Source organism: Tigriopus californicus, chromosome 8 (genome assembly GCF_007210705.1).
Source record: "Tigriopus californicus strain San Diego chromosome 8, Tcal_SD_v2.1, whole genome shotgun sequence".
Lineage (NCBI taxonomy): Eukaryota > Metazoa > Arthropoda > Copepoda > Harpacticoida > Harpacticidae > Tigriopus > Tigriopus californicus.
In genome coordinates this window covers 2250706-2277909 of record NC_081447.1, presented here as the reverse complement: position 1 = coordinate 2277909, position 27204 = coordinate 2250706, and the positions used below count along the sequence as shown (strand labels likewise).

At 42.3% G+C, this 27204-nt stretch overlaps 2 protein-coding genes across 2 annotated transcripts; one reads left to right on the top strand and one right to left on the bottom strand.

The window, feature by feature from the left end:
* The first annotated feature begins 891 nt into the window (after positions 1 to 891).
* LOC131885531 (uncharacterized) lies at positions 892 to 9626 on the top strand. Its single transcript, XM_059233595.1, has 4 exons — positions 892 to 1100; positions 5933 to 6097; positions 6165 to 6425; positions 6544 to 9626. The coding sequence occupies exons 1-4, from the start codon at positions 998 to 1000 to the stop codon at positions 6717 to 6719; spliced, it is 705 nt and encodes a 234-aa protein (XP_059089578.1). The 5' UTR covers positions 892 to 997; the 3' UTR covers positions 6720 to 9626.
* Positions 9627 to 22088: 12462 nt separating this feature from the next.
* On the bottom strand, positions 22089 to 25212 carry LOC131885533 (uncharacterized). Its single transcript, XM_059233597.1, has 5 exons — positions 24883 to 25212; positions 24147 to 24666; positions 23420 to 23585; positions 22578 to 22897; positions 22089 to 22366 (listed from the first exon to the last, which is right to left on the bottom strand). The coding sequence occupies exons 3-5, from the start codon at positions 23579 to 23581 to the stop codon at positions 22231 to 22233; spliced, it is 618 nt and encodes a 205-aa protein (XP_059089580.1). The 5' UTR covers positions 23582 to 23585; positions 24147 to 24666; positions 24883 to 25212; the 3' UTR covers positions 22089 to 22230.
* Positions 25213 to 27204: the final 1992 nt, after the last annotated feature.

Below are 27204 nucleotides of genomic sequence, written 5' to 3'. Positions count from 1 at the left end.
ACCTTTCGAAAGGTGGCTTATGGTACAGTTCATAGAACGGGGCAAAACATGCCTTCAAGTAGTAATCGGTTTCAGCCAAAATATGACCGCACAGATTGAAATGGGCAAAATAAAGGACCTTTTTGGAAAGCGAAACATTCTCATCAAGATAGTGCCCATCGGTGTTTTTTTCAAATTTCATTCCTCAGTTTTCCGTATGTTCATTATAATAATCATGTTGTTTACCGTGCATAACATAAATATTGAATGAATGACCCATTGGGAAATGATACGATCACTTGCTATTTTTTCTGATTTGAAATCTATATCAAAATTTTTGTCAAACCGTTTTGATCGGGTAGTTTCACGTGTAGACGGCTCAGAGATGAACTGTTTATCAAATACCAAACATTTCCGAAATTGTTAGGCAAACTTTGCGGCAGAATGTTTCTCGTGTAGACGCACCATTACTTCCCTCCCTTGGTTTTTGTCTTCTCATCTGGCACATTTTTCGAGTGTTTGAAAGGAGCAGGTGTGTTGTTTGTAGAATCCAATAGCTATTGAGATTGATTACAAGGCTTGTTGTGTAAGATTGCTTTTCATTTTGTTGGGACACCTGTTCAAGGCCTCTCTAATAGGGTACCATTAGTACCCTTGAAAGAGTACAATTCTGACTTGATGTCACCCAAAAGTAGTTGATCGAATGTTTGAATCCAATGCATTGCAACATAAATGTATCGTATTTTAAGAATAGCTTCTGTAGGCTTGATTTTTCTAGGTTTCGTCATATCCAGGGAGAGGACCAGAAAAGTCCTATTCTTTACAATTAGATTGTCAAACCTTCACCTTACACGTATGTTCTGAAAGGAACTAAATGGGAAAGCAATTGCCTTCAGGTAGTTCATTAGTCTTGCCTCACTTTGTAATTAGGAATTGACATTGCACTCTAGAGGTGAGCCTTTAGGTTTATATATAGGGTACATTTTCAGTAACGTTTCAGTTAGCAGTTGCCATCCATATGTCAAGTTTCGATTTTCTGTTTTTTAACATGCCTTTACAAGGGAAAGTATTATCATGGCATTTGATACTTTATCATTTTGTGCGTCTACTCAACGCTGACAGTAAGTACCAGAGCCAATTTTCAAAGTTAGATTAGGCACTTAAGTTTTGAGAATGGTTCAAAACATGGCTCTCATTAAATCACAACTGGTTGGCGTTATCAAAAAAGCATCACTTAGATATCAGTTTTTGTTTCATGTCATTTATGATTGTAGACGAAAACAAACCATGAATGTGAAATGGTGGACGATATCTACCTAAGAACGGATAATTAAAAATGAGTGTAGCCGGTAGTCAAACATTATCTTTAATCTGCTACTTTTTTTAATGGATTTTTTCATTATGTATTGTACCTTACTAATATTCAAGTGATAAATTTGAGTAAAATTAGGGCAATTGATAAAACGACTCAGTATAAGATTAGGCGTTAGAATCTATTCAATCAGAAAATATGGGAACATTTAACTATTTCACTTATATTTTTTGCTCAATAATTGCTCCCTAATTATTAGCTTNTGGGATAACTATGCCACATTAATAGCTTTGGAGAAACGCAATCAAGCAACCCAAGTTTCATTGTTGTGGGAATGTTGCAGTCCTGGCTTTATGCAAATCATTCATCATTCTCTGAGTATAAAACCCAATACAGGCCGGGCAGTGGACGAGATCCTTCAGATCATAAAAGATCATCTAAGAAGCTTGCGAAGTGTTCATTTGGATATGCGCGATTTGCTCCGAGTTCATCAACGTGACAGTCAAGATTACACGAGTCTTTGCAACGTCATTAAGGATCTGGCCGAATTCGCTGATCTTGCTCATATAACGGAGGACAAATTGTTGATTGCTTTGCTCCTCCAGGCTATGACGAGTGAATCAGACAAGGCAACAATTATGGAACGTAACCCCAAGACTTTCGAAGAAGCACGTCACCATATTCTCGAAATTGAAACTTCTCGTGATGGGGCCAAAGACATGAGTTCATCAGGAATTTCGCATGTTAACGCAGCCCGATCGAAATCGAATTACCGTCTTCAAAAGGGTCAAAACCCAAATTACAGACCGTCTGAGAAATGTGGTTATTGTGGACGTTCATTCCATTTGAAAGATAAATGTCCTGCTCAAAGTAGCACGTGCCGCATTTGTAAGGAAAAAGGTCATTGGGACAAAGTGTGCAGGACCAAATCTAACGAAAAGAAACCAAGGCAAGAATTCAGGCATTCATATACTTCTGGATCACGTGTGAGCTCCTTGAAAATACGGGCTACCTCTTCGGATTTGCCTGATACTGTTTCTAACGAGATTGATATCGGAGTTTCACCGTCTGGGTTTCATGGAAATCCCATCAATATCACATTTTGCGCGGACACTGGAGCAGACTTATCCGTCATGGGCTCCGATATTTTCCGTTGCTCCGGGTTAAGTAAGGTCGTCTCTCTATCCAAGAATTTCACAGATCAAGTAATTGGGATTGATGGTAAACCAATTACGCAGCTCGGGAGATTTCATGCTGCGTTATCAGTCGGGAATGTGACCGTTCATGACATTCCAATTGCCGTTTGCTCTGGTTTACAGGGGGCCTTCCTTAGTTTGAAGGCATGCAAGGCAATGACCATCATTGGCGATAATTTCCCTTTTCCAAGAGCTGTGGTTGCATCCGTACTACTTACCAGCGAAGAACTTTCGGCTCCATCCTCATTGATTCATTGGGAAAAGAGGGAACTATGGATTGCAAAGTTACCGACTGATGGTTCCCACAAGGACTTCCAATTGATCGACTCAAAACTCAAGGAGATATATTCCCGAGTTTTTGATTCGAAGTCTCTCCGCCCAATGACTGGACCCGTAGTGGGGGATCCGATGGAGATCCATCTCAAAGATGACGCAAAACCATTCTGCATTCATGTTGCCCGACAGATTCCATTTGCAATGCAAGATCCAGTGAAGAGGGTTCTTGTCGAGATGGTAGATCAAGCCATTATCACACCAGTTGGCGACGTACCCGCCGTGTGGTGCCATCCCATTGTACCAATCCCCAAGGGCAATGGAGATATGAGGCTCTGTGTGGACCTCACTCGTCTGAACTCTGAAGTGAAGCGAAGTGTTCATCCAACTAAGACTCCTGCGGAGGCAATTACAGGTTTTACCCCCGAGCAAAAATATTTCGCTAAACTTGATTTGGTCAAGGGATATTGGCAGATGCCCTTGGCTGAGGAATCACAACATCTAACAGCATTTTTGACCCCGTTTGGGAAATTTAAATTTCTCAGATCCCCAATGGGTTTCGTCTCGACTGGTGATTCATTTTCTTACCGTGGAGATGTCGCCATGTCGGGATTGGACCTCCAAAAGGTTGTAGACGATATGGCTTGCGGATCTCAAACCTTGCCGGATCTCGTCCGAAAGGTCAGCGATATACTGGAGCGGTGTCTTTTATATGGTCTTACGGTTAACGCGGAGAAGAGTATTTTGGCAGCCACTTCCATAAGTTTTGTTGGATATCACATCTCCGAGGGAAGCATTGAAGTGGATCATTCCAAGGTGGCCGCTATACAAGATTTCGCTGTTCCCGCCACTCTCACCGACCTTCGGTCATTTCTGGGTTTGGTAAATCAATTGGGAAATTTTTTGCCAAATCTTGCTTCTCTCACCTCGCCATTCCGTGATCTCTTGAAAGCTAAGAATCATTTCTCGTGGCTCCCCGAACATACTGAAATGTTTCAGCACGTTAAATGCGCTTTGATCTCGCCACCTGTTTTAACCATGTTTGATCCGTCCTTGGGGAGAGTGTTCTTCTGACTGATGCATCGAGGCTTGGCCTCGGATTTGCCCTCATTCAATTTAAAGGTGTCCACCACAAAAACATTCAAAGGTGAGGAACCCAAACTTATTCAGTGTGGGTCCCGGTACCTAAAAGATTGTGAAAGCCGATATGCAATGGTGGAATTGGAGGCGCTGGCCATTTATTGGGCCATACGAAAATGCCTTCTTTATCTTACCGGAATTAATTTTCGAGTGGTTACCAACCATAAACCATTGGTACCAATTTTCAATCGCCAATCATTGGCAGAAGTCGAAAATCCGAGAGTATTAAACTACAGAACACGTCTCATGGGATACCACTTTGAAGTTAACTGGAAACGGGGCATTCAGCATTCCATCCTGGATGCTCTTTCCCGTGCCCCTGTTTCCGACCCTGAACTCGATCCTGTTGATCAGGAGGATCCCAATGAATCTTCAAATCTGGTGATAGCCTCGTTGCGTTTGGAACATCCGGATTTGATTTTGGACGACGTCATCAAATTTGCAGTTACGGATGAGGCTTATGGTGAGCTGAAGTTGGCTATCTTGAATCATTCTGTTCAGGCTACGAAATCCGGATATGTCTCTCTATTTAAGATTTCCTCAGAACTCTCCGTTGAAGATGAACTTGTGATTCGTGGAAAGTAAATCGTTATTCCACCATCCGGAGTGAAGGGAATCCTTAAAAATCTTCATGCCAGCCACCAAGGTGTGGAAAAAACGAAGCGACGAGCCAGACAGATAGTTTACTGGCCCGGATTCTTGTCTGACATCGCCAACACTGTTGCGGCATGTCCCCAATGTATGTTTTTCCGCCCCTCTCACCAACCCGAACCACTCGTGCAGGATCCCCTTCCAACTCGTCCGTTTCAAGTCGTAAGTGCGGATCTGTTCTCTTATGGTCGGCATGAATATCTCGTGTACAGCGACAGACTTTCTGGTTATCCGTTAGTTGTTAAGTACGGCACCTCGCCAGCATCGTCGACTTTGATGAGGGATTTTTCCTGGATCTTCTCCATGTTTGGAGTTCCGAATGTGCTTCGTACGGACAATGGACCTCAATTCGCTTCCAACATGTTCACTCAGTTTTTGGTGAGATGGGGAGTAACCTGGAAATCATCGTCCCCATACTATCCTCAGAGTTACGGCCACGCCGAGGTCATGGTCAAGTCCATAAAGTACATGTTGGCCAAGACGGGGGGAGGTATTCATTCTGAACATTTTGCCGAAGCTCTTTTGGAATTTCGCAATACCCCATTAAGCGATGGGTTATCGCCAGCTCAACGGGTCTTTGGCCGTCCTTTGCGTTCACGGATTCCCACACTTGAGTCTGTTTTGCAGAGTCCAATGACTGATGGCGCAAAGGAGGCCAGGTTGAAACGTCAAGCGGTGGATAAATCCAGAAAACAACTCTACGATCGTTCTGCCCGCCCCTTAGATCCCTTATTTGTCGGACAGACTGTTGTCGTTCAGGATCCCCAAACCCGTCACTGGGAGAAAAAGGCCAAGATCCTAAAATCATTCAAGCGCCGGTATTTGCTTCTTTTCCCGAACGGAAGCAAATCTTGGAGATATAGGAAATTTCTTAGGTGCCTTCCAGATGGTCCAGATTTCACTAAGGCTCAAGATGATACTCATCATTCAACCCAGGAAGAAGACCTCCCAAGACGTGGGACAAGAAGTCGAAGCCAACCGAAGCGTCTTCATTATTTTTGATTGCGATATGCAATGTTACATTGTTTTGATTGTCTAATTATTGCATATCTTGACAGGGGGAGTTGGGGTGATTACGAATAATAGGTTTAGAGAACATTGTTCAATCGTTCCGATTACTAATGCCGATCTTCTCCCTCTTCGCATTTTGCCACATCATCATTCTCGTTTCTACATTCCGCCATACTACATGTTCACCGAACCCTCCGAATTACATAGTATATATTTTACCATCGACCTACATTCATTCCGCAAATTTAATTCTTTATTTGAACTTTATTTGAAATTCAGAACTTTCTGCGTGAAATTATTTATGTGTGGTAACCAACCGATATCAATTTTGTTGGCTCTAAAACCCTCAATAATCACCCATTTGTTTCAGTTTGCGATTTGACTACCAAAGAAATTGGTCTGAAAACCTACAGCTATTCCATGACAGAGTTGAACTTTGAGAATGCTCTAACGTTCTGTCAATCCTGTCAATCAGGATATTCCTTGGCTAAGATAGGAACTTCATTTGAATTTGATGGCACGAAGAGAGCTATTGGTTAGTAAAAAAACAAATCATGAAATTCATTAGAGGGTCTGAAAAGACATTAAACAATTGTTTTAAGACGCATTTACTTCTGGCGAAGATACAGAGGTATATGTGAGCTTACAAAACAAGGACGGCATTAAATGCAAATCAAAATACAACATGAAATGCAATGCTAAGCTACAAAATGGATATGGAAGAACGTTGGCAGACTTGAACCATCTGGACTTGGATATTGACGAAGAGATGTGTATTTTGTATGACACAGAGGAGCAATTATTCGAGGAAGCATCTTGCAACGAAGCAGGATATGTTATTTGCGAAAAAGATACAGAACCGCGTAAGACATGTAAAAACAGATGTTAATGGTTTCTCCGATTTGTTTTCTTGAAACCACGTTCATTTGCTTCCTTAAAAATGTAATTCAAAACCAATGCATTTAAGTGCCATTCTTCTAGCTCCTTGTGGCGATAAAAATTTGTATTTCAATCTGTATGGAACGATCACAAAGTCAGAAGCTGAACTTCAATGCCAAACTCATGGGTTAACTCTACCTTCCCCAAGATCCACGGCCGACTTGATCGCCATCAAAGATGTGGTTACTGGTACGAGAGTATGGGCGGCTTTACACTAGGATGGAAAACCGAGATTGAATCCGGTTTGAGAATTGAAATAGGACTATTGCTGGGAAGAGTTGTTGGTGTATGAGTCTTTGTGTTCAGCTTGAGTACAATGAAAAACTGGGAACCATTTGCTGGACTCAAGTCTTTTGCCGACTCACCTCAGCACTAGCCTTACTTCATTCCTCAAACCGGATTCAATCCTGGTTTTCCATCCTAGTGTAAAGCTGCCCTAACACTGAGGTTTGTTATTAGTGGGCTGGGTTTTGGGCTGGCTTTAACTCCCTTTTGTGAATGTAGATGTGGAATATTGGATTGATCTTTACAACTCCTATGAAATCAAATGTGACGACGGGGATTGCTTCGACGAAAGTCTGACAAATGGAGATGGCGACAATATAAGTTTAGCAAATTTTGGAGGTATTGATCTTAACAAAAATCAGGCGTGTGTTGTTGCCAAAGATGCCGAAATTAAAACCAAAGAATGCAACAGCAACAAATTGGTTGTCTGCGAGCTGAAGTGCTCCTCAAGCAACCTTTCCTCCACAATTCTACCATCAATGACAACAACAACGACGACATCGGCAACAACAACAGTGACGCCAACAACTCCCAATTCGGCTCCGCATCTTTGCCAGCCCTCAATGTCATTTCAGTCTCCTGGGACTTTAAAGTTTTATAGGTCTGTGGCATCATCCAATGGATATGCTCACGCTCCCAAACTGTGTTCAGATGTTGGCATGGAGTTGGCCAATATAGGAAGCAGTGTTGACGCGCTACAGATTCAAGAGATCCTGGGTTCGGTCCATTTCTTGACTTTACACATTGTTAAACCATTACTAAATCCTTCACCTTTCAGGCTCTGGCAGCTATTGGGTGTCGCTGTACAACCCAAACTTGGTATTCTGTAATTCCCCCGCGAATTGCGAAGGACAGCTACGTTCCGCCTTTGGCCAAATTTACAGTTCTAACGCCTTGGCTGCAGAATTCCATATTGTTTCCAAACGATGCATAAAACTGCAAGTGAATTCCACCTCTACCCAATTTGAAAGCGTGGAGTGTGATGTCAATCTGAACAGTGCATGTGAATCTACCTGTGCCTTGGGATACTCGGGTATAGACCCCAATCAATGGTCAAAACAAGATATCTTAAAAACTTATCTTGAATCTTTACCCGGTAGGTCTTGGTGACAATCGATGTCATGTTCCACCCTTAATCCCCCTTACAAGCATGGACGAAATGACTCCAATTAGTTTCGAAGTTGGATCTTCAACTCCTTTATAGTAAGTTCTTGGCATCGTATTTATAATGAAATCACAGGGTGTGCTTGCCTTTGTTCTTGATAGCTAAATGAGTGTTTGGCTTTTCATTGATTTGTCTTAAATCTGCACATTGGTACCTTGACATAGGATAGCATTTGTTTCTGTTTCAATTTGCACTATTGATGGCTAGGAAAGAGTTTTTTCTACGTTCTTTTGGGTTTTGTCGAAGAGTTTGCAAAATTATTTGATGAAATGCAAATACCATGCACGTAAGTTACATTTGTTTATCTTTATTCACTCTTTGGATTATTGTCTTGCCTGGCATTTTTTCGGGTTGGAATGGAGTGGTCGTTTTCGTTTCCCAAAAGGCCCCTTCAGAGATCAATCCATGTTTTTGGCTTTTGTTTGAGAGTGTTTCCAGAATGCGATAGGAAATTGGAAAACATATTTAGCTATCTCTTTGTTTCGTTTGGGGTGCAAAAGTCGAAGGGATGTGACTTGCTCGGCTAGCTAGGCCAGCCAACGCATAATTTTGTTTTGCAAGTGGAGCGAGATTACTTAAATGACCAACAGGAGCAAGTCCTAGGAGTTCATGGAGAGAAAAAAAACCACAAATTTTGTTGTTCAAACGTCTCATCAGCCAAATCCTGCCATGTTTTAAGGCAAATATCCGCCAAATTGTATCTTTTATAAACTCAAAATTCCGCCAATTCCTTTCGTTTTCGTGGCCAATTCCGTCAACCCGACAAACTATTTTCCCAGACATCGACTTCAGGAAACCCCAATCTGGCGGAAAACCGCTGCATCTGGCACCATTGCTGACAATCCTGGAATCCTTCAATATGTGGCTTTGTGTCACAGTATTTGACCAGAGGTGGGTCGGTGGGAGTTGGGGTTAAAGAGGTTAGGGGGGTCGAGGATTTTCCGTTTGAGCCAACCAAAAAGCTAGATAAAAAACAGGTCGGATAACTCACTCAAACACATTTTGAGAAGCGTGTCCGAAGAGATCCTTTGACAGATTTACCCAAGAAATGTCAGAATTACCTTGACTATGTATGCCATTGAATGGAGAAAACCAAACCCCGTCCCAATAAAGTGTATTTTGGTCGGGATTCTCCAACCACTGATGACGGGAATTCAATAAGTCAGGACCTTTTATGTCTGGCTGTGGACGGAAGAGTATCTGTGCGGATCTTACCCGATTGAACAAGCAAGTGGAATCTCCCACTCATCTCGTTCCTACTAGCGGGGATATAGTCACCTTTATCATTCCCGATGCAATCATTTTCTCTACTTTGGATGCCCGATCCGGTTATTGGCAAAAGTCTTTAGCCGAACAATCACGCAATCTGACAACATTTTACACTCTTCTTTGGAGGAGATTCCGATATTTGCGGTCGCTATTAGACGCCTCACGCTGCACGAAATGTGGTTTACGTTCTGCACTTCAAAGGGCGCTTTGTGAGTTAGCCTCTGCCAAATACAGGACCGATTGAGCCAATTTCTATATATTGAATTACAATGCCATTTTTTTCAATTCCTATTTTCAATACAAAATTTAGTTCTAGAACCTTCTTTTGTTCTTTTCCATTCCATTAATGTTAGCTTGTTCCTGTAGTCGAGTTGGTGTATGTTGGCTGAGGTTAGCTAGCTGGTCAGCCAAGAGTAGGTCATCGTAGTCAAAGAGAACTCTATACAAGGAGATGTCTCTCGACTTGCTTGATTACCAAGTGGACCCGGATGTGAAATAAGTTCAAGGTTCTAAATAGCGAAATATAGGCAAAGGTGTATTAATAGAAAACGGTCAACCATCTCGAGTCACCTTAGGAACTAACAAAATATTCAGTTTGACTGCAACTTCAACTTCTTCTTTTCGATAACACTTGACTTTTGAAACTCTGTTCTCTTTCTGCTGTCATGAAGAGAGTCATTGACTTCTGATACATAATTTTTAAACATACAATTGGAAAATGCCAGAGATGCTTGCATTATGAATGGCTTAACACTGTGTCCTTGGGAGCACTCTACATTTGTCATGTTCGAAGTGGTTTCCTCAGCTTCCAGCTTCATAGAAAGAAGCTGCGAGAAGATTTTTCTGTGGCAGGAAAATGACAAAAATTTCTTGCGAATATCTTCAGTTTTAAAGATGAGTTTTTGGAGCTCGTGGGCATGAAGGCAGAACATGAAAAGTAGATCAGAAGGCCGCACTAATCCACCACGGTTAATTTGCTCAATTAAGGCAGCTTTAGACCTCAAAGCACCTTCGCTGTTGTCGTCATTAACGAAAGTTATGTCTGGCGCATCTTTACCCTCGCACAAGAGGTCAATACAAAAATTACATTTTGTGTGTCTTAATAGACCACGTCCAATATAGCCAACGATATAAAACACCACCGAATCTTCTCTATCCACAGTGAAGGCAATGTCTATCGGCTCATTGATTAGTGATAGCATTTCATGGCAGCTTTGCTCAATGACACTCTGGTTGTGTTGCTCCTCATCTTCAAAGATTGATCTCATGTCTTCATGTGGCTGAACTTGACAAGGCTTTTTAGCCTTATGAGCTTTTCAGCTTCAAGAAATTGCCGGACAGAAAGAAAGTAGTTTGCCCCAGCAAGTTGTCGATAATGTCCAAATCGTCGTTTGATATGATCACTACTGATTTTGCCGAGGAGAACAAACGAAAGATATTTTTTGCGCAGAAGATACTTTGCTAGAGCTGGCAATGCGGCTGACGTTTGCTTCGCACACATGAATGTTTCAGGTGAGAGTCTAGTCTCTTTTTTGCCTGTCTTCTCCCACAATTCTAACCAGTCTCTGAATTTCAAGAGGAAGACCAATTGTTCCGAATCACTGTCACAAATTGGCTCCTTATTCATATCTTGTTTCCTCCTTCCAGTAGAATACTTTTTCACGTTTACAATGTCCCACCATGTTCTGATTAGCTGAAGATATGATGCTGTAATTTTCCACTCAGGAAATCCTCGATCACCATAATAGTTGAGTCCAGCAATTGTAGATTCATGAGAGGCTCTTTCGGCCAACATGACATTGGACCGCTCAATGGGTCATGGATTTAGCACTTTCTTGTTCAACTTGTGAGCAATCTTCACAGGCTTGCAGAGTTCATGGTGGTAAAGCTGAGCAATGTGGTTAAAAGATGGCTTGAAAGTTGTCTTCGGATCATCAAAATCTGGACACTCAAAGTATATTTTACGCTGAACAAATGAACAGGATCAAAAAGAATGAACATTTCGTGTTCGGTTACTAAGCTTGCAATTGACACCTTTAACTCGCCATCACATAGCTTTTGCGCGTAAAATTTTCTGTTTACGCTGTGACCATCAGTTGACACACTGACAACATCAAGCCCAACGCAAGTTAGACAAGAGACAACCTTCTGGAAATTTTCATGGAGTAACGTAGCGTCGATTTTCGTTATTGGCATCATGGCAACCATATCCCTGTAGCTTCCTGCGACGGATTGAACCATGAAGCAAAGAAGGGTATTTGAGGACTCGTCAGTATCAAGACCATAAAACTTGCCACCAGCATATTCAACACGTTTGGCGCAATAGATTTCATCAATTATCACACTCACCAGCTTTTCTCTTGAACACAACTTTGACACTCTCGCTTTTAGGTATTGGATGGTGGAGTCTGAAAGTCCAGTTGAAACACTAAGTGCGCCTGATAATTGTTTAAGATACCGTACAGACAAGAGTGCGAAAAGGTCTTCTTTTAAAAGCTGATTGTAGAGAGCTGGTGAATTCGATTGCCACGTGACAGCACAGGCGGTGAAGAATGAAGAATACCGTCAACCTTTAGGCTCAACAAACAGTAAGCCTAGTTGCTCGCTTATAAAGGACACTTTCCGCTGTTGCATCTTGTCCGCATCTGGCAAAAGATCTTCGAGCAACGACAGAACGAATTTCGTTACCTCGTGGGGTGATTTCCTCTTTTCCATATTATTCAAAAAAGCAAGAATATTAGGGACCTGCGATACTCGGCTGATCTTGTTCTTGGTGATATGATGAACTTTTGCAGTGGACACCTGAATATCGCAATGCCTTTAAAATATTGGACATGAACTTTGAATCTAATTAAATAAAGAAACTGTTTTCCCTTACTTACCACATCTCGAATTCCAACTCTTCATTTATAAAAAGGCTGTGAAGTATTTTGGGCATTGAAAGTTCATTCTTCTTAATGAGAACCAACATCAGTCCACCATCGGACTGCGGGATGTTACAGGTTCCGCTTGGGAGAGAAGACCACTCCAGTTTTGACTTGAGTTCGGAGAGTGTTTTGATTTCGTCCTGTTGAAGAAATGTGGCGGCAGCAAGTTCGACCTTTTCGATCTCTTTTTGCCTCCGACTTGAACTCTGAGTAGCCTCTGAACGTGGAGCACTTGGAAGACGGCTATAGTAGGACGCCAATTGTGGAAACTAAAATCAATGATACGTTAAAAGAAACATACCTTCCATTAAATGCATTGCACAAATTTGATATAATGTGATATTAACAATAGTACCTGAGAGGGAATGTCTCTTTTCGAAGAATTTTGAGTCGGATATTGTTGTCTTTTTTTATTTTGGCGCGAGTGGTATTCGAGTCCAAGTACTTCGTCTGATAATCAGTGTCGACGAAGTGTTTGCTGCAGAGTGCTGAATTTTGAGTTGGTTCCTATTAAAAAAATGACCCAGCTTTGATTAACTTTAATTTGAGTCGATTACAAGGGGCCAACTTGAGTACTCCTTACCTAATTGTCCCGTGGAACGCATCGTATCCATCTCTGTCGGAGAGGAGGATCCTTGGGAAACTTGTGGTAAGAAATCCCCCCTGTGTCCTTGTGTTTGGTGGAATCGTAGCCGCTTTTGCACCCAGTGGCACAGCACTTGTTAACCATCTTGGCCACTCCGAATTGAACCGATTTGAGCTGAGTCTGGATTTTCGAATCCTTTTTGTCTCCTTCATAGAAGCGCGCAATCCGATTTGTTGTGAAAGAGGGTGACGCCGCTAGAAGTCGGGTCCACTTGGTAATTTCAAAACAAGAATCGACACCAGAGACATCTCCTCGTATAGAGTTCTCCTTGTCGTAGTCGACCGACTCTTATTTCTTCTCCTTTGTTGGTAGCCCCAAGCTAGCGAAATCACCTATTCTCTTCTTGTCTGTCCCCAGGGAGTACGTTCCTCCTTGGTTTCCACCTAGCACGTGTGCTGTTTACCTGCTCTACAGCTGGTTCTCATTCACACGCGCTGGTTTCCCCCTTTGGCTCTCTTGGTTCTGTCTTTTTCTTCTGTTACTTTTTTCACCTTTTATTTTCCTCTCGCTCATTTCTAACGGCTTTTCTCTTGAAACTGAAGGAGGCTTCCACAATGTTTCTCCATATTTTTGGTTCAGGTTTCCACTATTTTCAATTGGGATCCCTCAAATAGCCTTGCTTTCAATAACCATGGAAGCTTTGTTGAAGGGACNCTTTCTGTCTGTCCCCAGGGAGTACGTTCCTCCTTGGTTTCCACCTAGCAGGTTTCCACTATTTTCAATTGGGATCCCTCAAATAGCCTTGCTTTCAATAACCATGGAAGCTTTGTTGAAGGGACTTTCTGAAGGGACTTTCTGAAGGGGCTAGGAATAGTCTTGAGATGATAATGGATGGGAAAACTCCGTCCTCTATCAATAAGCCTTTCATTATGGAAGCTCTAATAGCTTGGGTTGGTCACACCCAGCCACTACTTGACTGTGGGATGAACCAGTCAAGGGTAGGCAAAAGAGACACAGGCACTGACACTTTTGATTTGACAGAAATGCCCCATGTAGTCAAAGAGGTCACAGAGGTCAGAAAGAGTGAGAGCATAGTAGACACTGCTCTTGAGATTTGCGATGTCCATAAACGATAGAGATGCAAAAAGGCAGGCAAAGGGTGTAAACTGGCTCACTCAGAATGGTGTCCCAAACTTAGAAAGCTTGGCCTTCTCAAATTCAATGAGAAGGGCTGTTCCAAACAGGGGAGTTGCTTTTTCCACCCGTTTATGTGCCTGAGATCTTTGGGGCACAAGGTATGCCTCAATTTCAAATGCACAAGGGCCCATCTCAGGGACACTAGGAGGAAGAGGCAGCAGTTGTCTCAACCTCATTGTCAAGTCTCTCAACAGACTTACCCCACCCCTTTCCCCTCTCCTTTGCTATTTCCCTCCCCTTGTTCCCCTCCCTCTACTACAATCTCACCCTCAATCCCTTCAACCTCTCTTCTGCCCAAACTTTGTAGCCCTAAGCCCCCCTCTGGTCGCCATGAGCCCCACGCATCTCTTAAATCGTATGCTCAGGTGGCCCCCAGAGTTCCTTCTCCCTCTTCTCCTCCCCTTTTACCCTCTGCCCATAGGTTCTCTTATCCTCCACTTAAGATGAGTTTTGTCCAAAAGCAGGATTTTTTAAGGTTAGAAAGCTTAGTCAAAGATTTGATAGCTCTAGTCCATCGAAGGGTTATCTGCCCATAAAAGGACTTTATTTGAATGTGCATTGTCTTATTTCCAAAAAAGACAGCACAAAAATCAAGGTTCTTAAGGAACTAGCTTCAGATAGGCAGGTCTCATTCATTTCCATGACAGAAACTTGGCTTCGACCAGGGTTCTTAGATGAAGAGGTAGCAATGGCTGGTTTCAATTTATTTCGATTAAGCTCGTTCTAGTCAGCTCTCAAATTTATAGGAAATGAGTTGGACCAGTCAGTTTGCTCAAAGGTTGTCTTTGTAGGGGACTTCAATTTTCCGGCTAGCGTTGAAGAGTGGGAGGCTAGTCCAGATGGGTATATTCCCATTTCAAAATCGACGTCTCAGTCGTTCGAAAGGCTGGAGGATTTTGCGATCTTGCGCAATCTCTCTCAGCATGTTGGTGTAGCCACCAGACGAATAGCGTTCTTGACTTGTTTTTTTCTAATGACCCTGATCTGATCCAGCATGTCCATGTGACGCCTAGTAATATGTCAGATCATCATGTTCTCGAGTTAGGGTCAACCATTACTCAAAAACCGGCGTGCTGTAGAGTAAGACCGGCCTAAAAGTTCGGTTTGGCTAAGTTCAAGTACAAAGATCAACATTAGCCGTTGATTATAGAAAGGTTAGGGGAGCTTGATCTCATTTCAATGCTGAAAAAGGAATCGTCCATAGATGTAGCCTTAGACAAAACGATTTTAGTTTTTGAGGACGTCTGTTCCACTCTAGCAATCTCTGAATGTGATGCCCAATGCGGGGCAGAGTCTAAAATTCCGAAGTATGGGAAGCAATTGTTTAAAAGGAGTTGCAAATTAGCAAAAAGGCTCCAGAGCACTTTGAATCCGGTAGTTGTGACTAGTCTTCAAAGAAAGTTGGATTTAATCCAAGGTAGAATTAAGGCCTCCATTGAGACAGATCAGTTGAAGAAGACAAGTAGAGTTGTTCAAGAGGTGAGGTCGAATCCAAAGGCGTTTTTCTCTTATGCAAACTCTAAGAGAAAAATGAAACACTCTGTAGGGTCTTTTGAGGTCGATTCGGAAGCCATAGACAATATAGAGACCATGGCCAACATACTTCGAGATCAGTTCTCTAGTGTGTTTTCAACTCCACTGAGTTTAGGAGCAACAGTCCATTGCTCTATTGATGAGTTTGTTGGGACTGGCAAGGCTCGTCAAGTTGAGCATTTAGATGATCTTGTAGTCACAGATCAGGATACCTTAGAGGCCATCAGGGACTTGAGACTCTCGAGCTCCCCTGGCCCTGATGGGGTGACATCTCAGTTTCTGATGAGATGCTCACAGGTTCTTGCTTTGTTTTCTTGTACTCAATGCGTTGCATCTTGGACCAGGGCAAGTTCCCCTCTTCTCTGAAGGTAGCTGATATTGTTTCAATTTTCAAAGGGGGAGGAAATAAGTCACTCCCCAGTAACTATAGGCCGATTTCTCTCACTTCGAATATTACGAAGGTGTTTGAGAAGATCATGAAGTTCAATTTTATTGAATTTCTTGATATCCAATGAAGTCCTTCCTCCTAGCCAGCATGGGTTCCGAGCACATTTTAGTACGGTTACCCAACTGTTTGAACATATAGAGCAGGTTATTGAGGGACTGGAGAACCATGAATCAGTCGATGTAGTTTATCTCAACTTTGCCAAGGCCTTTGACAATGTAGATCATGGCTTTTTAGTTAACAGGCTCCATGAGATTGGGATCCAAGGCAAGGTTCTCAATTGGCTAAGAAGTTTCATTTATGGTAGGAAATAATTAGTTAAGGTTGAGGGATCCCTTAGTGACATACATGATGTCAAGTCGGGCGTCCCTCAGGGCTCCATTTTGGGTCCTCTCCTTTTCATCATCTTCATTGCTCCGCTTTAGAAGCTTGGCAGTAGTAATGTCAGTATCTCTTCTTATGCTGATGATACAAAATTGGTATTTGGTAGGAATGGTCAGAACTCTGGTTGTCTGGTAGAGGTCCTAGACCAAATCTACTCCTGGGTCGCTGCGAGTAACATGGCACTGAATGGAATCAAATTCCGCTCAATGACCTTTGGGTTTACGCCATTAGACACTCTACTGAAGGTAAGGGCATCTAGTAGGTCTCATCCATGAAGGATTTAGGTGCAGTCCTCCAAAATAATGGAAAGTTCAATGAGGAACATATCCAGTTTGAAGTTGGTATAGCTTTTCAAACATGTGGTTGGATATATCGCACGTTTCAGTCCAGAGATAGTATCACGATGCTAATTCTGTACAAGTCGATTGTTCAGCCGCATCTTGAATATGCCTCTACCATTTGAGTCACAATTAGTTCAGCAGGTTTGCAAAAGCTTGAGCAGGTCCAAAGATGTTTTACTAGGAACATCACAGGAAGGGGAGAGCTCTCGTAGTGGGAGAGATTAGAAAGGTTGGGATTGTACAGCACTCAGAGAAGGTACGAAAGGTATCTGATATTGCACGTTTTCAAAAGCATTCATGAGCTTTGTCCCATCCCAGGATTTAGGGTCAATTGTAGTGACCGTAGAGGCTTAATGTGCGTTTTGAAAGCACCTTCAAGCCCTCGAGAATCCAGGCTAGTTAAAACAATGAAGTCCAACTCTCTTCTTTCTTGGGCACCTTCATTGTTCAATTTGCTGCCCTCAAATTTTCGTAGGGCTTATGTAGGCATTGATCCAGTAGCAGGATTGAAGTCAGACTTGGACAAGTTTTTGACTAAAATTCCTGATCAACCTTATATTCAAGGATTAGCCATATCAGCCAATTCTAATTCATTGGTCGATCAAGTAATAATTATAAATAAAAGTCAAGTAAAATGAATAATCTTCTCGTCTTCAACTGCTGGGATTACAATCCCGGTCGCGATAAGGAAGTCCGCAAAAATAAAAAATAAAAAAATGCGTTTGTGTTGTTTTTGGCTCATTTTATCAAAATCTTTGGTACAATTAGTGACCCGGATCACACAATGTCCGGAAAAGATAACGCTTACATGGCTTGTCACCGGTAAACGTTATTCTCCACCGATTAGTTGGCGGTGCTACTTTTTTAATCTTACCCTGACCTAATAAAACCGAAAGTAACCTGACCTAACCTAACCCAACCTAGCCTAACACGATATTAAAAGCCCTTAAAGTCTCTATCTAATCCTTTTAACATTTAGCCACAAATTTAAAAAATGAGCACCGCCAACTAATTGGTGGAGAATAACGTTTATCACATGTCATCAGTAGTTCATTTAGCAATCCACCGTGCTTCTTCCAGCTTTCTCTGGGCTGTCTGACGTTGCAAATAAGGGCCCTTATGGGGACGTTTAGGCAAGCATTGGCAGGTTCGTTTGTTTGCTGGTACAAGTGTCAGTGATGCAAGTTTGGGGTTTCGAACACGTTTTTGAGAAGTTGCCTCTTCTTTCATATTGCTATATGAGGAAAGGTCAGCTTCGTTAAAACCAGTTTGAACGCCAAATTTGCATCACTGGCATTGGCCGGCAAGTTTGTTTGCTGGTACCAGAGCTTTACTAAATGTCCGAATAGGATTCGTCGCGACTGGCGACTCATATTCGCTGAGACATATAAAGTTTGGGTTAGTAAACGGGCGAAAAGCTATATAATGAGCTCTAAAACAGTCTTAACGTTAAGTGTTTAATGATTCTTAAGAACATATCAATGTGCTCTTTCAAACAAAATTAGGTGAAAATTTGTTGAACAGCTGCTGAGTTATGCGACTTCAAAGACCCATTTTCCAGCGAGCTTTTTGCAAAATGTGCCTTATGGCAAATTGTCAGATTTTTTAATATTTATCATTATTACATAGCCACAAGCACATGTACTTGTAAAGTATTTTTTTTAAAATAATTCATTCTAAAGAATAAAGTCGCCCAAAACAGTTAAAAGCTAGAGTTCAAAAGAAGTTTCATCTAATGCTACCGGGATTCTTGTGATCATGTAAGAATGAAATATATTACTAAAAACCATACAATTTGCCGTAAGACCCATTTTGCAAAGTCGTCGGATGCCGCTGGATTCATTTCACTAGACTTAAAGCATATCTTAACAACTTTTCTCAGGAGATTATCTGGGATGAGACTTAACCCCTTTTTGGCCCGTAATTTATAAAACAGAAATAGACTAATAGGACCAATGTGAAAACCTCCGGTTTTAAGGACGATCGACAGGAGTACCAAAATGAAAAGAAAAAGTTGAAGGGGCTGGTGAGGGAGGCGTGAGATGCAAGAACAAAACTGGCGAGCTCTCAAAACCTAGGCTATTTCTACCTGGGTATGTTAGAAGGGCCAAGAATGCTGCCGGTTAGATGGGTCTTATCGGAAGACACAGGGACAGTTGTGTCGACTAATGATGATATGGTAAATTTGTTTTGAAAGCTTTCTATTTGGAACCGTCAACTCTATCAAACACTACGAATTACCATGAGCAACAGTTTACGCCTTCTACAGGAGAAGCACTAGGCTTATGGGGGGTTCCTTCTGACTTTTGGTCAGTTGACGTTTTTCGAATCATCAGGCGGCAGAAGGCTTCCAGTTCTTCTGGCACTGATAGATATCAATGGCATGATTGAAAGGCTTGGGGATGGCAATTGTAGAGACCCTCGTAGTCCCTATAAGTGATTTACTTTCTAAATCCATGATCCTAAAGGATTGGACAAATGCAAATGTGTATCCATTCTTCAAAGACGGCGACGCTAGAAGACTATACAGACCAATTTCGCTCACTTCTAGCGTGGGCAAGGTCATGGAACGGCTATTAAAGCAATGGAATGGCTGCCCTCTCACCATCCACGTAATGTGTTGCTTAATGACACTCAGCACGGCTTTAGCCCGGACAAATCTTGCCAGACAAATCTATTAGGACACCATGACTACATAACTTTGACCTTAGACCAGGGTTATGATGTGGACACTATTTACCTTGACTTTTGAAAAGCCTTTGGTTGCGTAGACCACATTTTCCTCAGAACAGTAATGGTCTTGGGCTCTTTAGTTGGCTCATGGATTAAAGAATGGTTGTTGGGTTGGCATTGGTGAATAACCTTGAACGGGATTTACTCTGTGTGGACCGAGGTAGGTTGTGAAGTGCCACAGGACAGTGTTCTTGGGCCTATTTTGTTCAATATTTACGTTAGCAACATAACCTTGCCAAAGACAGGTAACCTTCTGAAATACGCGGACGATACCAATGTTTTCTGGACTACGTATAACGAGCATTGAGGATTCGGAAAAGCTGCAGCAAGATATTAATGTAATCCAGGAGTGCCATTGCCAACAACATGTTATTCAACCCAAATAAGTCATAAGTTGTGTGATTTGTGCAGTCTTTGACAAATTGTCATTACTCTGTGGATGGTGTGGTGCTGGAGCTGTGTGTAATCGGATTTATTGAATTTGTCCAGGGGATTAACACTTATGTAAACTTTCGTACTAATTGCAACGTTTGAACATGGAGGGTAAATGAGGTAATGATAGGTTAGACTAAATTGGTGCAGATTTGGAAAGAGCTCTGGCTGAAGAGATCGCGGCACGTTTTGTCTGGGCATCCCAAAGGGCTGTTGAAGAATTCCAAAAGTTGGCAGAATAGGCAGGAAAAGTTTTAGGCCTCCAATGTGGAACAGACACTATGTCAGCCGTCTTCAAGCAACTTGACCTCATAGGACTATCAGGTGTTGGGGGAAAGATGAGTTGCTCAACACTATTATGGTCGCCATTACCACTGTCCATGCTTCTGTTGGCTTTCCAGCACTCCATAACTACAGACCTGGCAATTTGCTTCAGAGATGAGAGTTTGGCTAGGTTTAGGAGCTCTGCAATTGAAACTTGGTCGGCCCTTTCCTTGCCAGTCTTGGATCTTGCCACGCCTGGCAAGAGGCACTTGAGCAGGTATCTTGTCTTTGCCCCTCGACTTCCATGGACGTGGAGCTTGCTTTGTGCGCCGCCATTTCATTGGACAACCCCGCCCTCTAGGTCATTGCCTCCAATATTGATGAGGAGTACCGGTCCCTGGTGCGTGCCCACAGGGCCGGAGACAACTTGCCCACCAACCTCTCCATCTACGCGGGCGTCTACAGTAAACTACAGGTGGAGGGTGACCTCATTCTCATCAGTGAACGGCTTCTGGTGCCTTGCCCCGCCTGCCCAACAATTATTGAGCTCCTCCACACATATCATTGGGGTGTAAACAAGACTTGTGAGCTTACCACACAACTTTATTTCTGGCCAACTCTGAGGAGTGACATCCGGAATAAGGTGGCGTTCTGCCCAGACTGTGTGGCGGCTCTTCCCCAACAGGAGGCAGAGCCGTTGCTCCCAGAATCCGCCTCCTTCCCAATGGAAGCTGTTGCTGTTGATCTGTTTGACCACAAGAGCACCACCTTTGTGGTCATGGTGGACAGATATTCAGGCTTCCCTTTCACTAAGCGTTAAGCTCTACCTCCACCAAGGCTGTCTAGGCGTCCGTCTCTGGGTGGTTCTCCCTCTTTGGCACGCCTGCCAAAGTGAAGTCGGACAATGGGCCGCAATTCCGTGACCATTCAAGGCATTGCGCGCGGCCACTGGCATCTCCCATGAGACCTCCTCTCCCTACCATCCCGTGAGCAACGGGCTTGCTGAGTAGGGGGTGAAGGCCGTCAAAAATCTCTTGATCAAGACTGGCAGGTCCAATGGCGTCAAGTTCCAGGACGCCCTGTTAAAGTGACGCTGCATGCCTCTGATCCCAGTTACCCTCCGCACACTAAGATCATGGATTTGACCGTCACGCATTCAATGGCGGTATCAGAACATGTGGTGGTGTCAGCACATGTGCTGCCACATGTGCTGATGTCTGTAAACTGCTTATGGCCAGGGAGACATTGACTTCCCCTTCATCCACATCACCACCCAATATCTGCTCACAGGACAATGACAAACGTTCCCAGTTTAAGCCCATTTCGGACATGAAGCCTATATTGAATGAATGAATGACTTATTCATTTCTGGTCGCAGGAACACGAGTTACACAGTTTTAAATTTGTATGGTTCCTATTGATTGACCTTACGGATTATTACATTGCACGTCAAAAAAAGATATGTTTCACAATGTCTTTGTTGCTTCTTTGGATTCATATTTGTTATTACTGAGTAGATAATTGCCAGGTCTTGATTATACTCTTCACTTTAGTCTGCTTTCTTTCTCCCTGATATGCACAGGCAGTCTTTCCGAAATTTTAACAATTCTGGTAATAATTGACTTTTTGGTTGCTTGGGGAGGGTTGGCTCTGGACGATCTTTGGCGCGTGTTCTTTTCACCCACATGAACCTCCATTCGTCCGGTTGTAAGGGGACGATTTAACTAGTCTTTTCCACGATGGCAAGCCAACAGAGCTATCGCACGCATTGCAATAACGTCTATGGAAACTAGACATGTAATGACCCAAGAATTTTCGGGCTGGGCTGAGTCATGGAGTCCATGGCTGAGCCACAGCAGTAGTGGAGTGGAAAGCTCTCTGAAACCTCGCTAGAAGACGTTTCAGTTTTGCGTTACCTCCTAATCGAGTGCTTGAACATGAAGATGGAATCCAGTAAGCACTCTCTCAGCGGGAATGCATGGGATCAGGAGGTAACACATAGCTCTACCAAACCTCGCTAGAATACGTTCGATCTTCAACCGAGCTTTCCATTCCACTCCATGGCTGAGGTGAGAGGAAGGTGGCTCATTTTGAGCTGAGCTGGATTGACAGTTTCCAGCTCATGAGCTGGGCTGGGCCCAAAAAAACAGGTTTCGAGTCGGGCTGGGTCATGGCTGGGTTGATGGGGTGGATATTTTGAGTCTGAGCTGGGCCAAATCCGAGCTAGCCCATGTCAGAGCTGGCTCATGATCAAGTTGACCCGACCCATGTCTGGGCAGGATCCATGGCTGAGCTATGTCTGAGCTGAAAAAAACCAATTGACCTATAGAGACGTGTAAAGTACCGGATCGGATTTCAGCTGTGTGAGCTAGTCAGGCTGCGCCACAATCGCGGCAAGAACTACCATGATTTGAGCACATCCAGTGCTTCCAAATTTTCATTGACAAAATTTTACGCGAAAATCTAAACTACATATAAAGAACGACGGAATTCGGGGAAATTTCAAGGACGGTACCAAAAGTTAGGTTTCTCCTTCAGGCTTCGTTTTTTTTGGTGACGGAAAAAACTGCGGCTCTGAGGATCATGATTTCGTTTTCGAACGATTTTGGGAAACATATCGGGGTTGTTCTTGACCTCAATCATATCAAGTGGAAGGGTTCTAAGTTTCTGGATCAAAGTTGTCTTAGCCTCATTGCTAATTTGCGTGGAGCTCATAAATTTGGCGATGATCTCAAATTTCTTCACATAAGGTTCAAATGCTGGTGGAGGATCGGGCGAAGGATTGGACGGAGGGTTGGGCACAGGGTTGGGCATCAGTTTTGACACATGGCATCGCTGAAATTGGAAATCTGTATGAAAATTACAAATTTGGCGTTCACAGAGGATAGACAATCTGTCAAACAAAGAAAGGTCTTAAGAGTGGGAATAGTTCGAGACCTCTGCGCCCATTTTTCTTTGCAAAATCCTAGATCACAGAAAGTTATAACTTATGTAAAAAAGCACAATCTTTTCTCGGTTTAAGATTCAGTCCTGTTTTTAGAAGAGAGAGACAAAGCATGCGGGTTTGTACAACTCCCTCTGATGGGAAACGTCCTCATTTGGTTTGTCCTCTCCGACCTTGCTCCTCATAACATTTAAAAACGAAATCCTTTTGTTAGATATTAGATTGGCTTTGTGTCCATGAAAAAGGCCGACTTTTTACGGATTACATGATCCTGGATTTGTTGGCTTTTTGAATTTGTTGAAGCCAAGCCTTTTGTCTTTAAACACCCTAAATAAATAGATTACAAATTAAAAAAGTCCTCTCATCAAAGTATCGGTGCAAATATCTTAGCTGAATATGAGGACTCGCAGTACCTTAGCATCATCTTCAGAGAGGGCATCAAGAGCCCCATGAGCATCCGCTGTTGTGGGCTGGCAAACATGCGAGTAGGTTTTATCGTCTAAATTGTCGTGTTGACCAGTCGATGAAATCCATGTGTTTTCGGACATGGCCAAGATATGCGAATGTTTGCACATATTACTGCAAGGGAAATCAAAGTTATTTCAGCGCCAGATTGGTAATACTATGAATGTTTCTTTGAATTCTATCTTTGTTAGCAGTGCTTTAATCAACTTAGCTTAAGGGAGATGAGGAATTCCAAAGGGGAGATGGTTGTGGCGCAGTTGGTCAACCCAGCTAAGCTCGGGTTCATGGGTTAGATCCCAGGTCAACCCTCCCTCCCTTTCTAATGGATCATCGCCTTGAACCCAGAATGGGACAAGACATAATTCATGCTAACAAGAATATTATAACAACGGATCCAATGAGACATTCTCCCAATAAAGATTTTTTTAAATTGGTTAATCAGCAAATTTAAATTTAAGCCGAGAGTAACAAGGTTAGCTTGAACTTTTAGCGGTGCATATGACCGTTGGAATCTTCAAAGTGAAGCATGCAATCATTTCCAATGACGGTGCTCCTTGTCGACTAGAAATCAATGCTGATTTTTGATACTTCAAAAGTTTTGGTCGAAAAAGCACGATAGATTTATATTTTCATTTCTTATTGAAAAAAAAGAGTCGCAATAAAGACTGGACTTACCAGTAAGCATACTTTTTGCATTCGCAAGTGAATATGTGAGCACACAATGCCTTCCCTGGGCATTTATCACATCGCACCAGACACCGGGCAGAGTTGCAAGGGAATCGATTTTTCTCCAAGACGTATGTCTTTATTTCTCCTCCATCTAGTCTCTTAGTCACCTTGAACGATTGCTCGGACTTCTCCACCACATAATCATTCAATGACTCTGGATGGCATTTATTGTAGTCTGTTTGACTCTTCGAGTTTCCAATGCTTCGAATATTGTCTTTCACCAGCAAGTGCTTGCGTTCAAAAAACCTTGCAATGTCTTGGAGCCCGAAACAAAATCTGACAATGGAAAAGTTTGGCTACAGTATGGTCTTAATGGTGCGATGGTAGCGTTCAATGTGGAGATTATGGGGAGGAGCCCCTAATGTTGAAAACGAGCCCATGCTCGAATTGGAGCTTGACGTCCGTCGATCCCATAATTCGTTTCGAAATACGTCCTATTTTTTTTGGTACTATCATTGAAATTTCCCTGAAACAAAGAGAATCAATGTTTAAACGAAATGTACTTCAAGAGGTGAGATTTAAGTAGTGCTTTCTGTGTCGGATTGCCATGCGGAAACGTCTGAACAATGAAAAAGTGTCGGGAAATATTTTGCCAATTCCGATTTACAACAACCTTAATTTAGAGGGTCCTATTCCCTGACATTCCTTTTCACTTTCAAATTAAATTTCAACTTGATCATACCTATTTTTCATGAATGCTTGTCAACTCCAAAGAGAAATCTTGCTCCTTTATAAGGAGTCTCAACTTTTTGATATCTTGTAACATCTCAGGCGTCTTGATGTTCTTCGTCCAGCTTTTTTCGAGATGCCAATGACACACGTTCCAAACGATGTGCGGATTACCTACTTCCCTCCACGAATTGACAAATACATGGCTGGTATCGCTCAGCAAGGTTTTAACTGATGCACAAGCTTCAGGGGCAATGTCATTTAAGACGCGCAAAGCCGACGAAAACACTGCCTGATTTTCAGTCTCGACGAGGCACTGGTATACGGGAGTTCCTTCTCCGCGGTCATCTGAGAAATGGAACATGTACCAAAATTAAGCCGTTGAAAGTATTACACCGCTATTCAGATTGAAGTTAGAGCGATCAACTGAACCAACGCCTTTCATTGGTACGATATCTTAACACAGTTTGCGTTCATTGTAACTTTGTTCATCAAACCAATCAGTCGGCCATCCGACAACCAATGGGCCTCTAGAGATGTGGACTGCGAATAGAACATTGAAGGAACCCGTAAGAGAAGCAAATACTTTATTGTTGTGACTAGCCTGGATATTTTGGATTTTGGAGGGCTCAAAATTGTAAACCTTGCAATTGACTCTAAAACCTGGCTGAGGAAAAAGCTCATGGATACTTTTAAAGATGTATTGTAAAAGATACCTTTTACACCTCCTTTAAATACTGTATTGTCCCAATCTTCTAGGTTTTTTGCAATAAGGTAGTTGTTCTATAATTCTCACATTATTTCTGCTTGTCTTTCTGGCAAAAGTTCAAGTTTTTCCTAAAAATGCAACTAGAATCTCAAAACATTACGCATAAAAGAGCAAATATAAAAATGTTTACATTTTAGCTTTCAACCTGAGAGACAGCTGAAATAAAGCAGCCAGAGGAATCAAACTTAATCAAGAAACCTGCATGATTTAGGGTATTAATTTGGGGGTCCAAGTTAGGAGACAGCTTCCAGGGCTTTTAATTTTGAAGATCTTTAAACAATGCTCTGATTATCGCCTTTACTTTTATTCCAAATAAGCTCTTCATGCGGCCACAAGATATAGTTAAATATTTGAATTTGGCCAAATTTGACCCCAACACGATGCTTAGGGAACTCATGAGATATGTCCAAAGTTCTGTAGTTGATTTAGTCAACACTACATAAGATTCGAATTTTCGACCTCCTCTTGGTCAGCTCCATTAGCTTTTGACAACATAACTTTGAAATGGTCCACTTTGGAAGTAAATGATATAAAAATGATCCACCTTTAATTGAAGAGATATACATTTTTCTTATTACTTATGTTCGAAAAGTGGCTCTGAGTTGCCATTACCAAGAGCAGGCCGATTTGGCGAGAAGCTCGATCACAGTCCATATTTCTAGAAGTTCGTGGCTTCAGTTATCCAGATCAAAGAGATTGATACTCACCAAAAACAAGCACTGAAATCAGTATGTACTTTCTGAGCAGGTGCCGTGCGTTCCATCGACAGAAATAGTGGTCGAATGGTTCCTAAATGTCTTGAGCATTTGTTCGTTGGCAAAGCAAATTAAAAATGCGCCGTTCGTAGGGATGACCTTCTTTTGGACATTCTCGGGCAACACGCTCATGTGGAAATTCTTTCCATAGTTAAAGCCACGAAAGGATTGGCTTGTCATTATTGTCGTGACATTTGTAACTTCGCTCAATTTTGGATCAAAGCCTGCGATACATAAATACCTCATCATTAACACAACTTCGGACCTTATAAGCAATATCAAGACCGTTTTTTGCATATTTCCGTACCGCTACTGGGATTGGAATCCCAGCAGTTGGGAATGTATACATTTTACTTAACATTTACTTCATATATTATTTGATCGACCAGCGAATTAGAGTTGGCGGATCGCTAAGAATTGTCAAGAAAATACTAACCTACAAGTAGCTAAGCACTGACGAACCAAGATTCTTAGAATATTGTACTCTCCATGGGCTTAGAAATTTTACGAATGGCTTAAAGGTTGTCAAAAATTATAAGACCATTCCTAAGACTCGAAATAGCTCTAACGAAATATTGTTCAATTTTCTGCCTTCAAATATTCGTAGGGCGTATGTCGGCGTTTATCCAGTAGAAGGATTTAAGTCAGACTTGGATAAATCCCGATCTACCTTAAGCCCTACCATAGAAAACCATAACTAGAATGCTTAAGTTCAACAGGAGCTGTACCGCATGAGCATGTGTTCAGGTCAGCTGACGCTGGTGGAAAAGGGACAAAGATATTTCGTTAAATCTCGCTTCAGGCAAGTTGA